General features: G+C 39.8%; 2 protein-coding genes across 3 annotated transcripts in view; both read right to left on the bottom strand.

Moving 5' to 3' along the window:
- Positions 1-26320, bottom strand: part of LOC136830576 (uncharacterized) — a 59126-nt gene extending 32806 nt beyond the window's left edge. The window contains exons 1-2 of one of the 2 annotated variants that reach the window (XM_067090101.1): positions 26240-26320; positions 7961-8097 (exon numbers count right to left, since the gene is read on the bottom strand). The gene's annotated coding sequence lies outside the window, so the exon portion shown is untranslated. Of the gene's footprint in view, positions 1-7960; positions 8098-26239 lie in introns of those variants that run through there. The other variant, XM_067090100.1, reaches the window with a different exon arrangement.
- LOC136830575 (galactose mutarotase-like) lies at positions 10373-11789 on the bottom strand. The gene is given in 2 exon segments (XM_067090098.1): positions 10373-11604; positions 11607-11789. Coding segments are annotated over 2 exon segments (1062 nt in total). The 5' UTR covers positions 11656-11789; the 3' UTR covers positions 10373-10591.
- Positions 26321-27659: the final 1339 nt, after the last annotated feature.

The raw sequence follows: 27659 nt of genomic DNA, 5'->3' as shown, positions 1-27659 counted from the left end.
CCTTACTAAAATAGCCATCAGCATTTCATTCAACTTCTTCCTGGGATCTGAATCTGATATAACATTTCAAATGTTAACTGCCTGACAAACTTCAATAATGCAATCCCAATTGGCTCTGGATTTCAGCCAAACCATCTGAATTTTTCCAATGTACCTTACTAAAATAGCCATCTGCATTTATTCAATACACTGATTGAATCTGATATAAGACAAATGTCTATCTAAATGGCTCTGGATTTCAGCCAAACCATTTTTCCAATGGTGGAATTAGGAATACGATGATTGTTGTAAATGCCTATAGTATACTATCAGACCTTGGACTTGACAATAGCTGGAACATCTGTGAATATGAGGTCTAATTTATTACCAGAAATATGCATGGACACACACAACTCAAGAGCAGACCAGCCATGTTGATCTGTGGAATTTGAAATAAGCCACTCGCTGTGCTTCACATTGAAGTCTCCATAAATAATAACTGAAGCTGCTGAATCCTGTGAATAAGCCAAAATAATCTTCTCCAAGACCCAGTCACAAACAAAACCATCATTATTTATATTGCGGTAAACAGGGAATACATAAACATATAATTTCCTGAAAATCTTAGAAAAATCTTAGAACAAAGAAGTTTTCTGACAATAAATGGCATGACTACACAGCCAAGTTTTTCTGACAATAAATACGCTGCCAAGACTAATTAAAGACTAGTGTCATGACCATTTCTGGAGGAAGTTATCCAGTATCAAACCTAAAGATCAGGTAAATGCCCTCCTAATTGACTGTACATCTCTGCATCCTTCTAAGCCAGTGTTGGTTATGGAGGACAGATACACTGTACTCTGTTAGTGATTTTTTTTTGGCCTCCAAAAAAGATGTCTGTCCTTCAAACAACAGACCAGGGTAGTACTGTGATGATGAGGTATTATACCAAAAGAACTTCCAGGATGAAGTGATGGTGGTGTTCAAGGATGAAGGGAAGAAGCTGACTTAGATGCCCATGGGGAACGGACTATGCAGAATCTTTGGGAACCTTTTCTGCCGAGAACAACCAGATTTGCTGAACAGCAGCACCAATATTTAGTAAAATATGCCTTTCTGTCAAACTTCTCAGTTCCAGAGGTCCTTTATTCCTCACACCGTTGGACTGTGAAAGTCTCCCTGAGGATATCAAGTGAAAATGTAACATCACAGCAAGTACTACCCTAGAACAACTCACTTTGTATTTTAACAATCATTTATACTGTATTTTTAACTATTCATTTAGAAATTTTATTTATTTTTAATTTATATATTTTTTTTCTAATTACTGATCTCCTTCTGTATTTCCCATTGCCTTCTGTTAATTCTTTCTTATGAACACTGCAATATTCTTTGGAAGCTTGAATTTCAAGTCAGTGGCACCTGTGGGCTTGTTCCATATGAAGAGAGTTCATCTTCTGAATAATAATAACAATAATGATACACCCTCAAGTTGGCAATCTTCTACTGGATCAACTTGAAGCATTGGTGTAGACTGGACTGTACCTTGGTGAGGAGGCTACAGTCAACTTTACAGGTTTTGGAAAATCAAAGAAAACATTCAGGACAATGATTTCCATGAGTGGCCGGATGAAGATGGTGGTGGTGATCCTGGGTATCAGAATATGTCCAGCAAGGAAACTGCTGCTATTGCTGATAACCAAGACGACAGCGATGACAATGGGGACAATATCACGCCTACAATGCCCTGGTTCAGCAAGGTCTAGGAAGCACTCGACATCCTTCACCAGTTCATCTTCACATAAAAATGAAATACTGAGTCCTCTTGCAAACAAGAAGTATTGGAATAGAATATAAAGTTTAGGCCAAAGGACAAGTGCTGGGACCTATGAGGTCATCCAGTGCCGAAAGGGAAACAGAGTAAAAAGGTTTGAAAGGTGTACAGTAACAGGAGGAAAACCCTGCAGTTGTACTATAAAACAACTGTTAGGAGAGGGTGGAAAATAAGATGGAAAAAAGAGAATATAAACAGAGTTACAGTAAAGGGAATGAAAGGGGTTGCAGCTAGGGGACAAAGGGATGCTTCAAAGAACCTTAAATAATGCCTACAGTGCACTGCATGAGGTGCACTAACGGCACCACTCCCCTACGGGATTATATAATCAGAACACAGTTAAAGTGTGTCTTTCTCAAAAGAGACTGAGAACATTGCACAAACATCTGATACCAAAGCTCAAAGAAAAAAAGTTAAGTATATCTTAGTTTAACCAGACCACTGAGCTAATTAACAGCTCTCCTAGGGCTGGCTCGAGGGATTAGATCTAATTTACGTGGCTAAGAACCAACTGGTTACCTAGCAACGGGACCTACAGCTTATTATGGAATCCAAATCACATTACGACAAGAAATGAATTTCAATCACCAGAAATAAATTCCTCTAATTCTTCGTTGGCCGGTCAGAGAGTCGGACGCTGGGCCAACAGCGTGCTAGCCGAGAGCTCTACCCATCCCTCCGATGAAGAACTAAAGAAACACTGCTATACAACTACACTGTACTGCAAATCAGACCAATGATGGGCCTCTTGGCTACTAGGAATGTAAACTTTTTAGGAGAAGGGACCTTCTAAGGGGTGGGTTACTCAATGTCCAACTCTCTTGTTGGTGCCATTTTTTCCTGCTATCACCAAGGTAATGATGACACAAAGCAATAAAATATAAAAACTACATGTCATAGTAAACAAAGCTATGGCAACATCAGCAATAGTTGGATATGCATGCAAGTTCACATGCATTCTTGCAGGAAACTTACTCAACAAAATCCCTGATTGTGCTGGAGCAGTAGGGCACAAAACCAGGGCCTTTTTGAAAAATGTAAATCATTTCTGAAAAATAGCCTAAACTACAAATCGACCATTGATAATGAATGATAACAAATAATGATGACGAAGCAAAAAGAAAACTTAGTCCTTCATTGCAAAATTCCTACAAACAAAGAATCAATTGTTTCCAAATTGGGGAGTCTCACCCACATCTTATCACTGCCTCACTATTATTATTATTATTATTATTATTATTATTATTATTATTATTATTATTATTATTATTTATTATTATTATTATTATTATTTAATTTATTATTTTTTTGGTCTATCACAGTCATCCTATTCGACTGGGTGGTTTTTGTAGTGTGGGGTTCCAGGTTGCATCCTGCCTCCTTAGGAGTCCATCACTTTTCTCACTACGTGCGCTGTTTCTAGTAGCACACTCTTCTGCATGAGTCCTGGAGCTACTTCGGCATCTAGTTTTTCCCAGATTCCTTTTCAGGGATCTTGGGGTCGTGCCTTGTGTTCCTTTGATTATGGGTACGATTTCCACAGGCATATTCCATATCCTTCTTATTTCAATTTTCAGGTCTTGATACTTATCAATTTTCTCTCTTTCTATCTCATATAATTATTATTATTATTATTATTATTATTATTATTATTATTATTATTATTATTTTAATTATTATTCGGTTAAAAACAATGGCAGCATCAGTGGAACAGATTTTATATAAGGTCTTTTCAAATCTTCTTACTATTTGCTAAGAGCTTGCCGATGCACGTAAACTGGATAAGGGAGGTAATTGTAATTGTTCTGAATAAAGTGATTTTTAATTTTGCTTTGTAAAGTTAAATATGGCGCATGATAGCTGTAGATTTTCAAGTCTCAGCATATAAGATTAGTATTTCTTGAGTGTTTTCCTCGTGATTTCTATGGTCGTAGCGGATATCCAATGTTTCTAACTGGTTCATTCTCGTCGGTTCATTCTGGTTGGAACGAGGTCATCAGTCAGTGTTTATAGGGCCCCAAGTAGTCGATGGTGTGGGCCAAATTCTGATTGGCCACCTCGGGGAATTATTGCCCTGAGCGAAGCTGTCTTCCAAATGTTGATGGCTGCACCTGTCTCCACGTGCAGACGCTGCAGCCTGGGTTGGTAGTATTGGGAAGGCCACTCACAGATGATGGGGGCCCCATCTGATTGGTCCATTCCTTCAGCTCTGGCGTGCTGGCAGGGAGTGTTCTACATGCCACTATTGGGAGAGGGAATTCTCCTGCATGGTGTTGAGGCTAGGCCTTTCCATTCCGATGTTAAGGGCCTCCAGGAGACGAAGGCCTTATCAAAAATTCCGATATCAGGAATAATATCCTTCTGTGTTATTTTAATGTTAGGTCGTTCTTGGCACGATCATGGATGGCGCCTTCCTGGACATGGCAGAAGATTCTCTTGGAGAATTTGCTCTTAGCAAATATCAGCCCTGAAGAAAAGAAAATAGTAAGAATTGAAAAGTATAAAATCAATTCCACTGATGCTGCAATTCTTTTTAACCGAACATGCTTAAAAGAGGGTCTTCTCCCTTCATATATTATTATTGTTAATATTATTATTATTATTATTATTATATTATTATTATTATTTATTATTGCTAAGAGATTCAGAATTTCATGAAAACAATCTGTGTAATAAAATCCTCAATTATATAGTAAATGTACTAGTATGTAAAATAAACAAACAAAGACTTTTGAACACTTGAACGGTGTTCCTCATCAGTGCTAACGTTAACGTCAGCACTGATGAGGAACACCATTCAAGTGTTCATAAATCTTTGTTTGTTTATTTTACAACATTTACTATATACATTTACTGATTTTATAATTATTATTATTATTATTTTATTATTATTATTATTATTATTATTATTATTATTATCATTATTATTATTATTATTATTATTATTATTATTATTATTATTATTATTCAGAAGATAAACACCTATTCATATGGAAAAGCCCAAAGGGGCCACTGACTTGAAATTCAAGCTTCCAAAGAAATTACAGAAGATAATATGAAAATAATACAAAATGCAAAAAGAAGAGATCAGTTATTACTAAAAAAAAAAGATAAATTAAAACAAACAGATAAACTGCAAATTATTAAAGTACAAATTCAATTGTTTTAAGGTTGCAATCATTGCATCTTTACTTCCAGCTTTTGGGGTTCCAATTGCACAACACTCTCAAGGAGATTGTTCCACAGTCCAACATCGTGAGGAACAAAAAACCACTGGAACTGAGAAGTTTGACAGCAAGGCACATTTATTGCATATTGGTGCTTCTGTTCACCAAATCTGGTTGCTCTCGGCAGGAAAAGAGGGTGAGGGATCAATTGTGATTAAAAGTTCATTGTTAAAATACAACTTATTAAAGATTTACAAACAGGTACCATCTTTCAATGGTCCAAGTCATAACTGATAATGTTAGGGACCAGAAACCTACCACCATGAACTACGGTTGACCCCTGGTATTCGCAGGGGATGGGTACCACAAACTCCCCCGAAAATACTAGCTAAAATCTGTAAATACTTGACACCCTTCTAAAAAAGCTTATACCTGCCTATTTTGATAGGTCAAACACCTTAAAAACCCCCTCTAAAAATCCTTATACATGAGTATTTTAATAGTTTTATCACAAAAAATGCATTTAGTCAAGAAAATTATATGAAAATAAAGTAACTAGTGAATATTTCTCTATGAAAAATACAGTGAATAATGTGTACTGTATTTATGTTCCACAGAAAAATCTGTGAATAGGTGAAGCCACAAATCCATAACCACAAACAGGCGGGGGTCCACTGTATTGCTAAATATACAACAGACTGCACCTACATCCACACTGGCTTACAGATACAGTAGTCCCCATGCAGACAGGATTTTTGTCCCCAACAACTGGTCAGAAGTCATATCAAATGCAAGGATTCAGTCCATCCAGAAAATCATGCTGCAATTGCACAGTTACTGAGAGACGTAGTATCCGGAGGCTGGATAAATGAGCTTGATATGTTTCAAACAGAACACTCAAGTCATACATATTTGTTATGGTTAAACAGTCCATGGAGGTATACACTATTGTATATACTGTACCTGTGTGGATCTATTAACTAATGCAATATCCCAAAGGCTGAGACAGTTTGGTCACCTTTTAGAATGGAAGAGGGGCAGTCAGAGATTCCAAGAGAAATAACAAAAGATAGTGCAGTGAATTCACTCCTTACCTAACGCAGAAGTAGCCCTGATACAGACACACTATTCTGATGAATGACGACCGTTATACTTCTCTTACTTACATAAAACCTTTCCCTGTACAGAACATCGGATTTTTCATATACTTTTTTTTATATTTCCCAGAAATTTGGATCCAAAATGCAAGGAGACACAAGACAAACAGGTCACAATTTGAAGACACCATCAGGTCTGAATGAAGGTGATAAATTTGTGATTTTGTCACGGGCAAATCAATGAAACTTTAAGAGATCAAACATTCAGTATACAGTATTCTGTACATGAAAGAGTGATGACTGACTTGAGGCATAAATAAGAGACGTTCTTCAATTAAAGGCTAGGAGGATTGCTCTACAAGAACGGAAAGGCCAAGACCTACACAGATAAGAACTATGAAAAAGTTAAGTATACCATAGTTTAACCAGACCACTGAGCTGATTAACAGCTCTCCTAGAGAGGGCTGGCCTGAATGATTAGACTTATTCTACATGGCTAAGAACCAATTGGTTACCTAACAACGGGACCTACAGCTTATTGTGGAATCCCAACCACATTATATCGAGAAATGAATTTCTATGACCAGAAATAAATTCCTCTGATTCTTCATTGGCCGGCCGGAGACTCAAACGCGGGCCCAGCAGAGTGCTAGCCGAGAATTATACCGACTCGTCCAACGAGGAACTGATAAGAATTATGAAAGAGGAGTTGGGATTAACTGGGATGCTTTGCCTTAGAGAGAGAGAGAGAGAGAGAGAGAGAGAGAGAGAGAGAGAGAGAGAGAGAGAGAGAGAGAGAGAGAGAGAGAGAGAGAGAGAGAGAATGGATGGAAGAATCCAATCAGTGTACCATACTATTAAAGATAGCACTGTACTGTATATGAGTTGGTTGGGTTGATTAAGAAAGAATATCCCAGCCCTAAGAATTAAGATATTCATCATTCTGAATGATTATACAAGCATCCTGGTGACAGAGGCTGGCTCCAGGCTGGACTAGAGAAAGTAAAAACATGGAATCAACTACTGGTAAACTCTCACTTACACACACAAAACTACAGCATATGGACATAAATTTCTATAGGACAAGCCAAGAGGGTATATTTTTATTTGCTAAGTTTCCAGAGAGACCAATGACTAGAATATGAGACAGAGTAAATCACCACCTAACTATGATATAAAATATACAACAAAGAAGAGCAAACAAAAACATAGAAGAGAATAGGGTCCGGCTTACAACATTCCAAGGTTATGACGCTTTTCAAATATATTCATCAGAAATTATTTCCTGGTTTACGACACGTCCCGGGGTTACGACGCGTTGTGCGCCTTGTGCGCCAATCCAATGGAAGAAATATGGCTCCAAAATGGCAGAATAATAAAAATTGGAGGTTTTTTTGATGAAAAACTCAATAAAAAAGCAGTTTACATCGTTTTCAATACACCCAAAGCATTAAAAGTAAGGTTTTCTTGGGATTTTTGATGATTTTTCGGTTCACGACGCGGCATAAAAACAGAACCCCCTTCGTAAACCAGGGACTGCCTGTATAGAATTTAGGCCAAATGCCAACTGATGGGACCTATGAGGTCACTCAGCACTGAAACAGAAATTAACAGTGGAATTTTTGAAAGGTGTAACAGGAGGAAAACCTTGCAGTTGCACTATGAATCAATTGTTAGGAGAGGGTGGAGAGTAAGATGTAAGAAAGAGAAATCGAACGGAGGTACAGTTAAAGGAACGAAAGGGGTTGCAACTAGGGGCCGAAGGGACACTGCAAAGAACCTTAAATAATGCCTACAGCACACAGCATGAGATGCACTGACGGCGCTACCCCCTACGGGGATGAGTATACATGTATAAAAAGGATTCTTCTTTTAACACTTACAATTCCACAAGAAGCAGGAGGAGCATGTCGGTCCTCAGTCACCATGATACACATGACCCTGCAACAGGACTTCCTTGCAATACCTAGAAATTTTGTTTGTATCATTCGCACGTTTGGGTAAGTAAGAGATTGTTCTGCTGGAAGACAAAAACAAAGGCATTTTGTATTACTTGAACTTGACAGGACAAGATACACAGGATGGTACGACATAAAACAACACAAATTACCAAGTAATGTCTATGAAAATCATTTTGTATCTTATTTACTGTCTTAGATGGGATATAATACACAACATTTACTGTCTTAGATGGGATATAACACACAACATTTACTGTCTTAGATGGGATATAATACACAACATTTACTGTCTTAGATGGGATATAATACACAACATTTACTGTCTTAGATGGGATATAATACACATTTACTGTCTTAGATGGGATATAACACACAACATTTACTGTCTTAGATGGGATATAATACACAACATTTACTGTCTTAGATGGGATATAATACACAACATTTACTGTCTTAGATGCTTAGATGGGATATAATACACAGACATAAAATACAAAAATACAGTAACATGGGAGTACATCAACATATATGTATGTGAATGATCAGAGTATGATAGACCTGACATAAAGGTGGGGTGTATTTTCAAACAAAATGATAGTCTGTACCTCAATGGACAAGGATGGCTTATACTCCAGGTCTAAATCTGAGACACTGAGGTCTCAGGGTCATTCAGTTACACCAAAAACAAAGCAGATTTGATTCTCTTATCACATTCAAGGCAAAGGATGTCTATTTTGGATTCCCTAAATGTCAATACCCTGTAAACTGTCACTAGTTTTAACCATATACTCATTAATTTGCAATAAATGGTCTACCAGCTGGGAAAACTGGCGATTTATTTTGAAAGTTGATGGAATGAGGTCTTGAAAAGGGAATGATTATGAGAAAAATGGCAAAACCTCATTGGGACTGGTGTTCCAAAGTGTGACAGCAGATGTAAAGAAACAATCACTATTTAAACAACATATGGATTTGCACTGCTGTACGAAGCATCTTTACAACTGTCAAAAATTGATGAAAACACAAACTTTTACATTCCCACACAGTACAAATTGGAAATTCTATCATCAACTGTTAACACCAGGCAGATTTCCAACAAAAAATACCTTGACATGAATGAGTACAATCAATATTTTGAAAATGGGTATACTTTACCTGGTCAGCAAGCCTTTCAGTAAAACACATAGTATATATTGTACATATAAAAAAATTCATGAAAAAATAATCCTAAAATCCCATCCTCTGTGCTTGCCAATAAAAGACAGCTATTATGATTGGTGGGACAAATAATAATCATACTACTGTAATGGGTCACTCCTTCACAGGGGGATTGAATGAAACGAGCACAGTAAATGCAAATATTTCTTCTTGATAATCAGTATAAAATCTACATAATCCATGTTATAAAACCATTTCATATAAATGCTGTACATCTTTTGACTAACAGAACTTGGTAATAAATTCTTTCATTACAAAATTATCACAGAAGCCAAATAACAGAAATTTCTATTCAGTTTATACATAAGATTTAAAGTTCCTCTAAATGTGCAGGTACTGCATTAATATATATCACATACAACACCAGATTACAGGCAGTCACTGGTTATCGGCGGGGTCCTGTTCCGATGGCGTGACGATGAGCGAAAACAGCCGATAACCAAAGTTCGGAGATTTTTGGGGCTTATTGGCCCCAATAACTGGAGATTGGCACCTCTGTTAGGTATGTATCGGCACCAATACCCAATTACCGGCGCCAATAAGCGGAAATCGGCGAATATCGGCGGCGAAAATCGCTGGTTTTCGTCGCTAGACAATTGCCGTTACACCGGATCGCCAGTGACCAGGAACTGCCTGCACCAGCGTTATTATAACATAATATCATAGCACTTCTAAATCCCACGTCAAGACATCTTTTGGCTAGCCTGAAGGATTTGTGCTTTAAAGTGGAGGACAGCCAAACCTTAAAATAGTTAAAGAGGCAGGACATCTAGCCGCAAAGAGTCTAGAGGGAGTGGCTGAAATGTACGCTTGAAATTAATGTAGCTTGGGCCAAAGCAATGCTCGAAAGATCTCAAGTACTAACAACATTGGTTGATACCACAATGAGGAACAAACCTCCATAAATATGTACATACTATATATATGCAACAGCCATCTATGTCAGATAAAGTACATGTTGGAAAAACCTCCTAGAACAAATATGATATCTTGTATTTTGTACCTTTTGTTTTTTATATATGGAACTTATTTCATAATCAGGTAGCCAAGGTATATCCCAAAAAATGTAAAACTATTCTGTGGATAACCCACTTGTTATATAACATTAATGTTATCAGTATTTAGCACCTTCTTAAAAGCATTCACTTTTCTCAGTAAGTCTGACTTTCAAAGAAGAAATTACAATATGAAATGAGACAAAGTACAATGTGGTAAAAATAAACAAAGAGGAAATTATAGTACGAAATGATAAAGTGCAATGAGGAAAAAACCAACAAAATCTTTCTTAATCTGGCAAATGAAAGGAGAATAACAAATGGCTTTTGCCGATCCTCTCTACTTTTCAACTGTGAACTTATACACGATGCTATGCTTGTACGGCTTTCCAGGGTAATAGACATCCTCTGGAAAATTTGCCTGATTGATGGAATCTGGAAAATTTTGTGGCTCGCAGCAGAAGGCCCCTTGATAGGTGTACGAACATCCACCCCTGCCAATCATTTCACCTTTCTCTTTAGGCAGGAAGTTGCCGGTATAAATCTGGATCCCTGGCTCAGTGGTGTAGACTTCCAAAGCACGGCCTGACGGGGGGTGATGGAACCGGCCTGCAATCTCCAGCTCTCCTCTCCTCTTTGAGAAAAGAGCAAAATTATGGTCTAACCCACCACCTGGGACTTTGGGGAGGGCATCGCCGAATCTGACCGGGAATCGTAAATCGTACCCTGTGCCACCAACTGGCTTCATCTCTCCTGTTGGTATTAAGTCATTGTTCACTGGGGTGTATTTGTCACAATTAAGTTGTACAACATGGTCAAACAGACCCTTCTGACCTGCAGCGTGCCCGGCCAAATTGAAGAATGCATGGTTGGTCATGTTGACTGGAGTGGCCTTAGTTGTCATGGCTTCGAAATCTATCTTCAGCCCTCCTTCATCATCAAGGGTGTACGCGACCTGAGCTAAAACATCCCCAGGGTAGCCTTGGTCCCCGTCGGGACTGAGGTGGGAAAATACTACACTGTTACCCATCACGGAACTCTTCCACACGTATTTATCCCAACCTCTTTTCCCGCCGTGCAGATGGTTGGCGTTGTTGTTTATTGTCAGCTGGTGCGTCTGACCGTCCAGAGTAAACTTCCCGAGGCAGATGCGGTTGGCATGGCGACCAACGGTGCTGCCTTGATAGCTGTTTTTGGTGTAGCCTTCCAAGTTGTCGAAGCCCAAAACCACGTGGTCTTTATCGCCAGCTTTGTCCGGGACTAAAACTCCGCTGATTCCCGCACCATATGCTATCACACGTACTTCCACGCCAGAGGCACTGCTCAGAGTGTAGCGTTTCACAGCAACCTTCTCCCTGAATCAGGGTCATGAAATTCCCCAAACAGATCACTTGAAATGCCCATTGTAACAGAGGGAAGAACAAACGCTGCCTGAGAATAATAAATACTTTGGATGGGTAATGCGTTGTGAGACTAATAATTCCCAATTCCTTGGCAGAAAACCAGAATTGCACAGCACTGGCACACCTCACTGTTCAGTCATCAGTTTCCAACAGACTAAAGACTTGATCATTTAGCCAGAGCTGATCTTTGAGCCAATTCCTGGAAAGAGATTAACGTGATTTAATACTCTAAACATTTTAATTGGAGAGTCTCACTTCTAGACCTCAACATTGTGTTCATTTTGGTGTCAAATTATAGAGGGATGAATGGATTTTTATTTAGCATTTCCCAACGTTTTGTGTGTGTCAGAGAGAGAGAGAGAGAGAGAGAGAGCGAGTGTAATTGTCGTTAGTGAGTGTTTCGGTTGTTGGAAGAGGGATAAGGGTCGTTAGTTGGAGTTTGTTTACGGCGCTGTCTGTCTGTGAGAATGTGAAGGAGGGTTTTTTTTTGGTTGTTGAGAGTCTTTAGTCAGAGCTAGTGCCGGTCAGTGGTTTTCCTGTTGGACAGTTTTCGTATGCTTTTCCGGGAGTTGTTGGTTTTTCTTGTTGGTGTGCTGTTTTATTGTGTGTGTTCCGTTTCCTTTTTTTTGTATTTCCTTTGATGTGTTTGTGGTTGGTTGTGGTTGTTACGGCGGCCTTAATCCATCTCCCAGCAACCGAGGATCAGGGTGAGTGTTCTATGTATCTGTGTTGTGTGTTGTTTTTGGGTTTTGAATTCCGCCACATAATATATTTGGCGCCCAACGTGGGGCAACTGGTGTTGCAGTTGCAATTAAGATTGGTGGCAGGTAGTGTGACTGGAGGAGAGGATGGAAGAGGAACTGGTGAGGTTGAGAGAGGAGAATGCATGGTTAAAGAGTGAGAATGAGAAATTAAGGCTTCAGTTGGAAGAGATGGGATCATTGGTAAAAGAGAAAGAGGAAATGAAAGGGGAGATGAAAGAGTCAGAAGAGAGAATGGAAGAGAGGATGGATAAAAAGCTGGAGGGAATGATGAAAGGTGTGGAAGAAATGGTGAAAGGTATGTTCAAGGGTGTTTTAGGAGAAGGGCTGGTGGAGGCAGGCCCTCTGGAACGTGTGAAGGGGCAAGAGAAAAAGAAAAGGAGGAAGAAGTAAGTGGAAGCGTGAGTGATGAAAGTGATGTGGAAATAGGAAGTAAGAAACGAGAGAATGAAAGGCAGGGTAAGGAAAAGGGGAATGAAAAGCAAGGGAAGGAACAGAGGGAAAGTAAGGATAAGTCAGGGGAGAAAAAGGAAGAAGGGAAAAGGAAAGGAAACTGGTAAGAAGGGTAAGGAAGTGGGAAAGGCAGGAAAGAAGGGAGAGGGTAAAGATAGTAGTGATAGTGAGGTGGATGGAGGTGAATGGATAAAAGTGGATAAAAAGAAGGGGAAGAAGAGTGTAATGAGTAAGATGAATGTAAGTGCGGAAGTGGACTCTTTGTATTCGGAAGAGGGTATGAAAGGACAGAGTGAAAGTAGCGAAAGTGAGAGTGAAAGTGAGAAAGAAGTGAGAAAGGCTATGTATGTAAGGGAGGTACCCCGGTGTGAAAGGTATAATGAGTATGGAAGTAGAGATGTGCATGATTTTGAAAGGTTTTGTCAGGATAAGTATGGGGAGAGTAAGACAGTGTGGGCACGAGAATTAGGAGAATATTTGACTGGGTTTTTGCTTGATATGTATAGGGTTATTATGAGTGTGGGAGATGTTGAGTATGACAAGGTGAAAGCTAGACTAGTTGAGCAAGCAAGGCGTATGAAAGCGAGTGTTAAGTATAAGAGGAAGAATGGATTTGATGAGGCAAGAATGAAAGCTGGGGAAACCTTGTCACTGTATGCTTGTAGGCTGGAGACATTGGTGAGGAAGAAGTCTGGGGATGATGGGATAGATGAATGTAAGGAGTTAGTACGAAAGTTGTTAGAGACAGTGCCAGATGGAGTGAGAGAATTTGTGAACTTGAAGCGGAAGGAGAAGAAAAGATGGACGAGTGAAAGGTTGACTTGGGGAGAAATTTTGGAAATTGTAGAAGATTATGAGCTTGACAGGGTTATAAAAGACAGCAGAAGTGTGAGTGTAAGGGCTGGGGTAGATGAGAGAGTGCCAGAGTTTGGAAGCTTTAGGGATGCAGTGTTGAGGGGCCCAATGAGAATGGCAGATAGTGTAATAGATAGGAGTGTAAGAGCAAGTAATGTGGAGGTGCCAGTGAGGATGAATGGTGGGTTTGTAAGGGAACAACGGGTTGGATGGGTTAGGGATAGTAGTGTACAAAGGGGAAGGTCGGTGAGTGGAAGTCGAGCGAAGTGTTTTAGATGTGGAAAGGAAGGACATACAAAGAGTGAGTGTAGGTGGGCTTTAGGAGTGTGTTTCGGGTGTGGGCAATCGGGACATTTGGTAAGTGAGTGTATGAAAGATAGGGGGGGTTAAATGCTACAGATGCGGACAGGTGGGTCATATTGCTAATGGTTGTAGGGGTACCCGAGTGAATGTAATATGTGGCAACTGTGGTAAGAATGGGCATTATGCGAGAATGTGTTCAGAACCGAGAGCGAAGTGTGTCGAATGTGGAATGGAAGGGCATGTATCAAGTGTATGTAGACGAAAGAGGGTGACTGTGACAGCGAATTCGGGAAACTGAGTGTGAAGGGGGTTCAAATGGGTGGATCCTCTAGGATGCAAGCGGTGCGTGTGATGCATGTACGTGAGGGGTTGTTGCATGAGGGGATCTTTGCTGGAAAGACTGACGAGTGCATGAGTGTGCAAGTGTGTTGTAAGGGAGTAAGATTGATTGCGTTAGTAGATACCGGGTGTAGTATGAATGTCATATTTAAGAATGGATGTGAGAAATTGAGGAATACGTGTGAAATTAGGAATTGTCAGGGGGAAGTAAGAGGGATTGGAAATTTAGGGGTAGCAGTGGTTGGAAGAGTGTGTGAACGGTTAGAAATTGGGGGTGTAATGATGGAAGAAAGTGATTTTTGTGTGACTGAGAGTACGAATGATAAATATGATATTTTATTGGGATGTGAGTTTTTGAAAAAATGCGGGATAAGTGTGGATGTCGGGAGGGGAATTTTAGGAAAGGGCGGCAGGGAAATAACGAAGGTTAAAGGAGGGGATGTGTCTAAAACTAGTTTTGTAGGTATGGTAGATATTGCAAGGAGTGAAAATGATTTGTTGAGTGAAGAGGAAATTAAGCAGATGCAAAATCAGTGCATGAGAATAAGTATGTTAAGAGAGTGTGTGTTAGAGGGTGTAAGAGTAGGAAGTTGGCCGTCTGAGTTAGAAGTCTGTAAGCGAAGTACTAAGAGATTTGTTGTATGTAAAGGTATAGTTTATTTTTGCATCAGGAAGGAATGTGGGATGGGGAAGTGTATGTGCCAGTGTTTTGGAAGATGCAGCCGTGGGTATGTTTTATTAGTGCATGATAGGTTTGGGCATCTGGGGAAAAATAAATTATGGGAATGTATGAGAGAGAGATTGTATGTGCCTGGATTGAATAAAATTTGTGCGGATGTAGCGATTACGTGTGCGGACTGTCAGAAGGGTAAGTATCAAAGTGTGCATGCGAATCCACATGTGTTGTGATTGCAGATGAAAGAGTTATTTGAGAGGTTGTGATTGATTGTGTGTCGTTGCCTGTGACTGCTAGAGGACATGTGGGAATGGTTGTAATGGTAGATCATTTGAGTAAGTTTGCATATGCAGTAGCGATTCGGAACAAAAAGAGTGAGACTGTAGCGAGAATGGTGGGTCAAGTGATATTGCCAATGTGTGTGTGCAAGCCGACGCGAATGTTGAGTGACAATGGGCCTGACGTATATGCCCAGTGCGAATGGATTGGCGGAACGAACGGTGAGAACGTTGACGGAAATATTACGTACGATGAGTGAATGTGATAATGATTGGGATGTAAATGTTGGGCGAGCGTTGTGGGTATACAACACCACCGTGCATAAGGGTATTGGTATGTCTCCGTGTAAATATGTGTTAAAAATTTTGAAAAGATAGTGAGACCGAGATTGGGTATATCTGAGAATGATAGGGAGGTAGGGAAGAAGGCGCATGAGAGGTTTGAAAGTTACAAGGTGGGCGAGAAGGTGTTGAAAGAAGTAATTGAGAAAGGGCGGTTGAATGTAAATAAAGTGCATGAAAAATTTGAGGGTCCGTATGAAGTGTTGGAAGTTGGTCCCAGTGGGCTTAGAAATGTTGTAGGGGAAGTATGTGTAGATGGTGGTGTAAGAGAAATACGAGCGCATCATAACCAATTGCGTAGATGGAAGGATGTACCGGAATATGTGAGAGAGAATGGGGTGTATAAATGGTTGAAATCGAATGTGGGTGAACCAAGTACTGTATGCATGAGAGCTTGTGTATGGAGGATCAGCAATTTGTTTTGATAGAGTATGGTAGGAAACGTAAGAAAGGGAAGAACATGAGTGAATGGAGTGATCGTAAGTTGTGTGATAGGGGAGTGACTGCCAAAGTGAAAATGAGTGATAAAGCGTGTAATACGGATGAATGGGATGGTATGAATAGAACGTATAGCATATGCGGATTTGATATAACTGACTTGACTGAATGTGTGGGGGTGAGTGAATGGTTGGAGGTGAGCGAAAGTGTAAGAGTAAGAGAGTGTAACAGTAATATACGAGTGATTGAAAGCATGAATGAATCGTTGCAAGAATTGGAAAGGTCAATGAGCGAATGGGATGGGTTAGTTGAAGAATTGGGGAGGTATCTGGGAACGAGTTAGAGGGTATAGATGAGATTGAGGATGAAATTGAGAGTGGTAATAGTGAAGAAGATAGCGTGAATCTGAGAGAGAATGGAGGAGAAAATGTAAATCTGAATGTTGCTGGAAGAGAGAGCGAGTCTGAGAGAATGATTGCGTGCCCGCGAACGCGTTCTAAAGGACCTGCTAGTGAGCATCCGTGGGTGTAGCGTAAGGCAATTTGAATGTAGTGTGAAAAGCATTGGTTGGGAAATGCTAAAAGGGGGGAGAACTATAGAGGGATGAATGGATTTTTATTTAGCATTTCCCAACGTTTTGTTTGTGTGTGAGAGAGAGAGAGAGAGAGAGCGAGTGTAATTGTCGTTAGTGAGTGTTTCGGTTGTTGGAAGAGGGATAAGGGTCGTTAGTTGGAGTTTGTTTACGGCGCTGTCTGTCTGTGAGAATGTGAAGGAGGGTTTTTTTTTTTTGGTTGTTGAGAGTCTTTAGTCAGAGCTAGTGCCGGTCAGTTGGACAGTTTTCGTATGCTTTTCCGGGAGTTGTTGGTTTTCCTTGTTGGTGTGCTGTTTTATTGTGTGTGTTCCGTTTCCTTTTTTTTGTATTTCCTTGTGGTTGTTTGTGGTTGTTGCGGCGGCCTAAATCCATCTCCCAGCAACCGAGGATCAGGGTGAGTGTTCTATGTACCTGTGCTGTGTGTTGTTTTTGGGTTTCGAATTCCGCCACAAAATCATCCTAGAAGAGACAAAAGTGCTTGGAAATTAAAATTTTAAGACCTGATTTTAATCATAAGGATCCAAGTACAGTCCACGTTTCGTATCACTTTCATAAAACTGATGGTTAACCATGTAGCACGTTAAGTTCTTTGGTACACTATCACTAAGTCTTTGCCGAATGAGGCTAAACTATTATTACTGTATTATTATTATTATTATTATTAAAAAACACTCATAGTAGCATAAGTCTGGAAATGGAGAAACAAATCCAGTTATGTGTGGGTACAGATATTTAAAAATAAACTCTCTAGAGAGAGCTTTCGGGAATCTGATGGAAGAGGGGAATCTGTAGTGATTTATTTTAAAATATATGTACCCACACATAACTGTGCATTTGTTGTTATTATTATCATTATTATTATTATTATTATTATAACCATGCAATCTTGCCTTGGGAAAGATAGCAATACAAACCTCCTCCTTGGGATCCAAACTGCTGACCTGTGGTTTAAAAGCCGATATTATATCCCCTCACCCAATGAAAACATATTCATTGAATCACAGTCCACTGCACCCATATCTATAAGACTACCCCTCCCAGCCCGGCATTTAATGCCCCTCCCAAATGTAGCCCTATTTATGTGTTTAGTTTTCTTCGTCACACTGCCAATTTTCTAACTATAAACAAATGTTCATTATGGAAATAAATACTAAATATAAATATACTGTAATAAAAAAATAACTAAATGAAAATATAGGTTTTTAATTATAATACTTCTTTTCACATACAAACCCATTATGTTTTTATAACATTCATCTGTGGAGGCAGCAATCACCCAGAATAAGGTCCTTCCCACCTAAAGTGGTAGAAACTGGTCATTGCTTGCACAGTCTGAACTAGTTGCTGCTTCAAGAGGTTGAGAAGGCAAATTTTTCCTTTTAAGGTAATGGGTTGGTAGGTGGAAAAATCAATTTTATTCTGAAAATCCCATTTGTTTCAATATACAAACCCATTAGTAGTACTCTAAGATAACCATAGTAGCAAGTTTGGTGGGATGGATTTGTGCCCTGGAAACCATTGGATCTTTCATATTCATAATTGATCCCATTTCCTGCTGAGAGCTACCAGATTCGCTGAACACCAGCACCAATAGGCATTAAATGTGCCTCTCTGTCGAATGTCTCCAAAGTTCCAGAGGTCCTTTATTCCTCACACCATTGGACTGTGGAACAGCCTTCCAGAAGACGTTGTGCAATTGGAACTTGAGAAGTTCTAGCGAACATGCAGTGCATTACTACCCTAATATTATTCAACTTGTATTTTAATATTTTACTTACATTTTTATTTATTTATCAGTTTGTTAATTTCTCTCTTTTTTTAATAACAGATCCCCTCTTTATGTATTTCCCATTACCTTCTGTTACTTCTTCTAATGAACACCATATTCTTAGGAAGCTTGAATTTCAAGTCAATGGCCCCCGTGGGATTGGTCCATATGGACAGGGTTCATTTTCTGAACAATAATAATAATAATAAGAATAATAACGGCAAAGAAATCCACAGTGGTGTAGATGTAAATTTACATTTTAAAAATATATGTACAAAAGACAGCTTTCGAGAACCTACTCAATTCTTCTTCTTAAGAGGAAGACTCGAACATGTTCTCAAAAGCAGTCAGTGGGCAGCAGTCCAACCAGAAAGTGGAAATACATAGAGCAAGGGGTAAAAGAATAATTATCATTCTAGGAAGATCAAGATAGAAAATCCTTGATATCTATGCTCACAGGGCAAAGAATGCTTTATTCAGGAACAGCTAAGTCGTGACCTGCTGTCACAACAGAATCACCTGACTACAAATTCAAGCAGCTCTGAACTGTGTCCTCCAAGCAAAACTGGGGATATTCATGTGAATGTGTTCAGAACTCAATTCACGGCCATATTATCTTACAAGGTAAAGGTTGAAGTGGCCTAGACCACATGGATTTTATCTGGGTACTTCAAACTCAAGAGGTAGATGGATATGCACTTAGGAATACATTCCTCAAAGAGAAAGGGGGTGGTGCTCTTACAAACATCATGCTTAACCATGTTGACTGGTCAAAAATACACTAGAAATCCCTTTGTAAACTGCAAGGGAGAGCTTTTTCCTAGTGAGTTAGTGATGGATATGCACTTAGGAATACATTCCTCAAAGAGAAAGGAGGTGGTGCTCTTACAAACATCACTTAACCATGTTGACTGGTCAAAAATACACTAGAAATCCCTTTGCAAACTTAAAGGAAGAGCTTTTTCCTAGCTAGTTAGTGATGCAAATAGCACAGGCATAATGAATTAAATCACCCCTGCTGGGATGGGGACTTCCTATGAGATACTGATGAGATAATCTCTTGGGTTCATTGATGCTAAACAGTCACCATTCAAAAGGAATTGCAGAGATTTTATTAAAAAAAAAAAAAAAAAACAACAGCAGGCCTCTAATTTTGTCAGTGACGAAAGTTGGCCAAATATTCTCAACCACAACTGGGCAGGGGGAGCTGGTCAATTAAGAAACTGGAGTCAGGGATCATGGGACATCTGCATCTGGTTCAAAGTTGGTCAGACAAAATGGGTCCAGGTGTCTGCTTCCAGGTCTAAAGAAACAAACATCTTGGATGGCCAGCAGATAACTTAGCCACAAAAGATGTGTAGAGCCTCTTACAAGAAGCTGAGAAACATTCATAACCCTTCATATGTGATGAGACTTTAACCAAGTCCTAAACAGTCCCATCGTACATTGCTACAGCCATACATCTCTGAGAGAGATAATAAGGAGAGAACCCCTTCTAAGGTTAACTTATCAGAAGTAGAAGGTGCCTAACTAGTAGCTTGAGAATGGGAGTCAATCCCTCAACTGAGAGATAGGAGAATACACAATGTGAGTACGTTAGAACGTACAGCACGAGCTGGGTGAAGCATGGGGAACTAGGTAATGAGACATGCAGAGCAGGCCAATAAAGTTATCCAAGTAATGTGGCATGCGGCACAGGCTAGGTAAGGCATGGGGAAAATGTGAGAAAGCCACGAGGATCACACCAGTAAAGCAGTGAGGGCTGTGGTTGGAGAAGCCTGGGCAAGCAGGCTACATGATACACTGGAATCTCTAGAACAAGCTTTACTTAGCACACTGCCACATTACTAGGAGATGCGATGGAACAATTGCAGCCGTGCAATGCAATTCTGTGTCATGCAAATTCATAACCCTTCAAAATAACTTTTAAAAATGGTAGTCCAGGTATTCAGTGCTAAAACAATTCTGCTTAGTTTTAAGGCCATTAAAGGAGAAGAGCTTGAAGTGGACCACTTGGCATGAAGTGAATCTTCAAAATGATGAGAACACTTAGAAGGGTCTGCTAACATCTTCAAACAGCACATGCAGATGTGGCTACGAAAGGAAGAGAAATCACAGTCATCTATGTTTCCACATGCAATACCAAGAAGATCGGCTGTGCTTGGTCAAGCCAACTTCAACATTAGAAGCATGAAGAGTACATGAAGCATGGGATGACAGTGAGTATACAAAGCAAGTCTCATATGAAAGTGCACTGTGCAAGCCACACTGTAACCATGCAAAACCATAAGTATCACCGTGCAGTTGGTATATCAGCACACACAAAGGATTTAGCATCCGACTAACAGTACTGCATGACAGCAAAAGAACCTCAGCACCCACTGATGATGATTTTTGCCCATCATGGAAAGATGACCTCTCATACAGACAAGAAGGAGGGCTATGAAATACCAGGTTAGACAACACACCCTCCAAAAAGGTCATCATACAATTCATGAGAACATTGTCCTCTCTTCTCATAGAGTTGACAAATCAAATAATTCCTAATTTTACTACAGCTAGAAGATTCTGCCAATGGGTTGGGTCTTCCATAATTCAAACATACTATTAAAGAGCCCTCTGACGTACAGGGAGCAACAAAATCTTAAGCAGTTTTGTATTTTTGTTACCATCTTCTAATGGTATAATCTTGTAGAGCAATATTGATCCTATATGCAAAGGGTGACTGCAGGTCTTTCTCTATGCTGGAGGACTACGAAGGACTACCAATGCCTGCTCTATATTTGCAAATCTGCCAACGAGTAAAGGCACTTATGACTGGCATTCAGGCTGATGACAAAAAATACACACACACATACACAAGCACAAACAAGGACAAAATCAGGTGAATTACTGGCAATTACCACAAGCAAACAAGCAGCAAGAGAGAATAACAAAAGGAATATCTCTGGAGGGGTAAAGCTTTAAAAAAACAATTAAAACGTTAATACAGTAATAACATTCTCTGGGAAAACTGGACCACTGGTATGATTCAAACATCAGACAAACGAGGAATAGTTTCCATCACTGTCTGGCACTCAGGGGCCAAAACAATAACTCTGAGAAGCAGAATTCTACTTGGAAGCATCAGAAGATGGCTGCTACAGCAGATAAAGGCTGTCATAAAGTAAAGTAATGGATTTTTATGCTGAAACAACTAGGCTATGAGTTTGTAACCTTATGCAATGTAACTGAGAAACAAAAATGAAATGACAGAGCATTTTCATACAAAAATAAAGGTTGAAGAGAACAAAAAAAACTACAGTATATCAAAATCATAAACTATTGAAACCCATTACTGGATTTTCCCTGATAGTTGAGATTTCCTGTTAATGGGTTACACTCAATAATAGACAATGTCAACTATTGAATTTTGCTCAGTAGCAGACTCTTCCCATTGCTGGATTCAATTCGAAATCCTCAATTGCTGGATTTGGCTCAGTGAAGGAAACTGGACAATCCCCATTCAATATATTTTGCCTGATGACAGGCAGTGTCTGCCATTGGGCAAACTGGGGCATAGGTTATTCTGCTTTCCTACATTAACCTGGATAAGCTGCCCGGACATGGATGCTATTCAGTAGATTACCAATGAAGCACACATAAAATGGACCCCACCACGTATGAAGAAATGTGATATGACTTCTTGTTTAGTCTGTGTTTCTTCTACTCACTCTTGACAATAACATTTTCTCGCTAACATCTGAGATCGCCACAGCTGAGGTAACAAATTGACGGACTTGCCCATACACTTCTGAACAGTTCTCAGCAGTTAATGGGTCTTTTACCACTGATATGAACACTAGTTTCCTCTGTGATCAACTTGTAAGCTCTCTGGCTTGCAGGAATGTGGATACCAACAATCAGACCTGGTAGTACTGACATCTGAATCACTAGTTTAGGTTTACTCATGCCCATTCAAAATCACGGTCCACATTCCTGTCCACTTTTGTGCGACCTGCTGATACCACGCTAGCAGAGTCTATGAACAAATGTTCATGTGCACTATTGTGCACTTGCACATCAGGAATCTTGAATAAACCAAGAACACTGAGTGTCTGCATGATCACATGCACGTGGCTCAAACTGATACCCAGAGGTGAACCGCCCCTCTGTTTCCATGTGAATGATCCGAGAATAGTGTGTGCATAACTGCTCGAGTGTTCACACAACCATACATAAAAAGATTGTCATGATACCCAATGGTATCATAATGAAGTGACCTTTCACACGTAAACCCTGTCTGTATGCAAATGACCCAGGAACATTTTGTGAGAGGGCTTCCAAGATCTCTCTTCGTTTCCTTTCCATGGAAGGAAGAAGGAATACATAAAAATGAGGAAGAAGTGCTTGACAAAGGAGAAGGAAGAGGATACATGCTTGCATTCTTCAACTTACTCTGTTCACAAGTCTTACTTTCCCCAGCTACAGCAGATGTGTCAAGGAAGGTATTATCATCAGAGGAATGTGGCCTGTGCTTGCAAACTCAAGGGTATCTCTACAGGCAAGGCAAGCACTACTGGAGGCTCAACAGTGTTGAGTCCTTTGTGGTAACAGCAACAGAAACAGCACAAAAGAAGGGATGCTTAGAACACCAAGGAATGGAAATGTTCAGCAACACTCCACCAAACCCACTAACAGAGCATGGGTAGGTGGTCATGAACCACAAACGAGTTGCAGTTTCACTTGGGGAGAGTTCTGCAAATGCACCTGGGTCGGCACTGTCAGAGCTCTGGCTGGTGACCTACCCTTGTGCATGTAGGGCCCTCAGCAAGCCAGGGGAGAACTAGCCGAAGGTAAGGAGAGAGAAATGGCAGCCCAGAAGGAAGGAGACAAAACACTGAGCATTATAGAAAGAAGTGAAATCCCCTTCTGAGAAACAAGCGAACATTTCTATCTTTCCTCTACAGAGAAACCCAGCTAGCAGACTTCCTGTAGGAACTACCACTGCAGGACAACACCTTTTGTTCTTCTCTTATCTAGTTCACATCCAAGTTAGAAAAATAATACAAATGCAATCACATAAAAAATGGCCAAAGAAAATGTGCTGTCTTACAGCAGGCGAGTGGGTCATTTCCCCACCCAAATTCCAACTAACCACCTTGTTACCTGGCTTCTATGACCAATTCCTGCTCGCACCAAGGAATACTCCTACTTTAAAGGCAGCGGTTTTTATTTCCGTAGCAACAAATAACTTTAAATATTTATTTTTTCTTTCATAGATACAAAACTATTTATCGGCTGCATCAAAGTGACTGCCCTAGGTTAGTTCAAAGACCTATGTCAGCTCAGGTACAAGATAGCCCCCAAAGGAAGAATGATTTTTGCTTTTGTCAGATTAAGCTAGCCTTATGCTGGCACAGGCTTTAGATTTTACGAGTAGGCCCACCCCTTGTCCCCTAAAAGGATAATTTAGACACAAAACAGCCCTAGGGCAGTTATACAGTATGCTGGATACATCAATGGCCTAGGGGCAGGCTGAAGTACCTCATCGCCCTAGGGGAATTAGGGTACGAACCTCTCCTAAGACAATTTGGGGATGGGACCCCACAAGGAATGTGGCTGTTCTCAAGACGTGTGCAATGTTGCATATGATAACAAGACATGATGGTTCACTGTTAAGTCTCATATAGTCTAGCCTTTTAACTGGTTTGAAAGGATATTTTAGGCAGGTTATTCAAGGTTATCTTATTATTATTTATAACCTGTCACTAACCCCTCGTAGGCTGACATTGCCAACCAGTAGTACAAGGGAACAAGGGCTCTTATAATAGACCTGAATGGAAGGAAGAGGTCAGATACGCTCAACCATACACTCCCTGGCCTAGTGAGCTGAAAGAGTTCCACACAGACTGATAGCGTTCGCCAAAACCATGCTTGCCCACATATCGTGTATAAGAGCCCTTGTTAACGTTAACTTATGACATTTTTTGACTGAGCAATATAACCATAAAGAAAAGGTTGTATTATATGAAGCAGTACAGGGGGGGGGGATAGGTTGAGACATTTATTGAAATAACATGATAAACTTAACATCTTTTCTATAAGTTTTTATGCAAAATAGCTCCGCTGGACGAAATGTCTAGTATCAGACCCACCAGGATTAGACTAAGCACATCGCACAAAAGACGATGAATTTCTCACACTATTTCAGTCAATTTTTCAAGCTATCTCATCTGTACTGCATCAATCACGCCCTCAAGCAAAAAATTTCATTAATAACGGTATCTCCAAGCAAAGTTCTTCCCTGGAATGACCAAACCATGCACCACTGGACCAAGTAGGGGTACAGGCCTAACTGGCATAATTACAATGTTGGTATTCCTTAAGCCTACTTAAGAATCATGTCAGAACAGCAAACCCAATGATCCCCAAGTAAAGAATGGCCGACCTTTTCCAGTCCACACTCCAATTCCACATGAGGGCTAGTACTAGACACGGCAAAAAAGTTATTAATCTACGCTGTTTGGCTGTGTTTAGTACTAGCCCTGTGTTTTACCTTGTTTACTAGCACCCAAATGTATTTTGCCTTATTTAGTACTAGCACCTGGGGTCAAATGTATTCGCCTTGTTTAGTACTTGTTTAGTACTAGCCCTGGGGATCAAATGTCTGGTACCGAAGTGTTCATATCTAGAACATCGAACCAGATTACCCCCATGTAAAGAGTATCGAACCCAATAATCTTCTTGTAAAGAACAGCGAACCCAACTGCGAGCGTGTTCGCTAACCTCGACGCGATCCCCACTTAACCTAACCTCAGGCTTGCTAACTCACCAACCTAGCCAAACCTAACTGCGCTCTTCAACTTTCTTTAACCCCAAAGAGTTCATACGCGACAGTCGCCCAAAACGGGCCGGGCCTAAATAACGCCTAGCCCACACTCAACGAGCCCGGACTGCAATGGGGTGGGCTAAGCATTATACGGCGGTTACGTTAGTCGACAGGTTGGTCTACCTAAGCATGACTAGGCCTATTAAATCGGAAATTTATTTTTCCTGTATTTTTAGCGTTGCGGATGAAGGAGGAGGTGGTGTTTATCGTCGGTTAATTATTATTAACCTCGTATTTGCCCAAATTGGTTAATTGGGGACTTTTGGGAACGCAAGTCATTAGGGGAGCCATATGTTCAAGACTTTATTAACTACAAAAACCTTTTACAAAATGAACTGTACTAACCTGACGTACCTTAACCTAACCTAACCTAGCAGGCTGTGTTACCTAAGCGGGGCTCCACCCCCTTGACCCCCCACTGAAGGAAAGCCCACTTTTTACCAAAAGCTCCCCTATAACACTGCGCATACGCTAGGCCTATAGCATTCCAGGAATGCCAGCGTACACCGTCTGAGGTTAATTACAGGTTAATTACAGGTTAATTACAGTCGACGGACAGAAAATAGCGGTAAATTCTTGATAATTAACCAAAAATATTATAGAAAAAATCAATTAATACCCGATCAGAGCTGTTGCTTACGCCTATTATACCCTCAATTCCGATTTGCATGAAGGAAACAAACCTAAATACCCTAAATTTGTTGATTATATTAACTGCCATATGTTAAATTTGGTTAAATTTAGGTTAATATATACGACAAACCGGCTCTTTCGTGCTTTAGGCCTAAAGGGGCCGAACCAACTAGGCCTAAAACTCTTTTCATAGGTTAATTTCACACAAAATGTTAAGATAAATTGAAGATCTGTTAATTATAATGTTAAATTGAACGATTAACACGTTAAACTCACCAACATTCGCGATGTTAGAGTCGCCGATGACTTGGCACCTTCACTTAGCAACAAAACTTTATTGTAGTTTCCCCTTAAATTGTAAACAATGGCTGGAAATGATTCTTTTATTATAATTTTCAAAGTAATGGAAGTGAATTAATTACATTTAATTGTTTTTAAGGCTTAACAAAGCCTTTATGGTGTGTTGATAATTATTACGTTATGATAAAATATTTCTCTTCCGTATTTTATCATATTTAATTAGACCTGTTTATTCTCTCTCGTTTTATATTTCTAAGCAATTCCGTAGTTTTATCTTCATAATAATAATAATAATAATAATAATAATAATAATAATAATAATAATAATAACTGGAATTTATAGTTATTTTTGCACGATTATGTGACAAAGGCGTAAGCCACACGTCTACGAAACCTATCTCTATCGGAAGACTTTAAAGCAATTTACATTAATTACTTTACCCAAAATTATGTCCTCCTGGGAAGTTGGATCCAGAGGATGTGCATTCATGTTAAAAATAGCCGTCTCTTTGTCACACTATCTTTTTTATCGATTACTTACTCAAGGTCGGCTGATATAGACCCTCAAAACGAGTTATCTAATCGCATTTGGGGTCTAATGTTATCAATGGCGGCTGTGATAATTTTTCTTTAATATATCATTATAGTTATTAGGATTATTCGTCTTTCTTAAAAGCTTTATTCTCACTATGACAGATCTGAATTTAGGCCAAAGGCCGTGCCGCTGGGACCTGTAAGGTCATTCAAGCTGAAGGGGAAATTGACAGTAACGGGAGGAAAACCTCGCAGTTGCACTATGAAAGAATCGTTAGAGAGGTTGGAAAGTCAGATGGAAGAGAGAATATGAACAGAGGTACAGCAAAAGGAATGAAAGAGGTTGCATTTAGGGGCTGAATGGTTGCTGCAAAGACCGTTAGGTAATGCCTACAGTGCACAAAGCGAGGTGCACTGACGGCACTTAACCCCCTATACAGTCTCGTATGATATTCACTAAGGCATTTCATGCAAGTTGCTTCAATGACGGCTTCAGAGTATTATGATTTATCTCTCTATATTCTGAATAAAAGACACAAAAAATGAACAGATTTTTCTTTTAAAATACAGAGGTACAGCTCTGCAGCTCAGGATTAGAACGGGAGTTAGAGTGGTTGGACAGCAAGGTAAAAAGATCCAGAAAATAGAGAGCCACAGTTGTACTAAGAGGTGTAATATTCGGGAAGTTTGGACAGTAAGCGGGAACAGAGGTAGTGTACATCCAAAAAAAAAGAAAAAAAAAGTGTAGATAGAGGTCAAAATGACACTGCAAAACCCTTTAGTAATGCCTACAGTACACCACAAGAGGTGTACTGACGACACTAGGCCCCCTAAAATATCAGCAAGACTTTTGGTTTTAGTA

Source organism: Macrobrachium rosenbergii, chromosome 47, assembly GCF_040412425.1.
Source record: "Macrobrachium rosenbergii isolate ZJJX-2024 chromosome 47, ASM4041242v1, whole genome shotgun sequence".
Classification (NCBI taxonomy): Eukaryota; Metazoa; Arthropoda; class Malacostraca; order Decapoda; family Palaemonidae; genus Macrobrachium; species Macrobrachium rosenbergii.
Note: the sequence above shows the minus strand (reverse complement) of the source record. Positions and strands in the feature narration are given on the sequence as shown.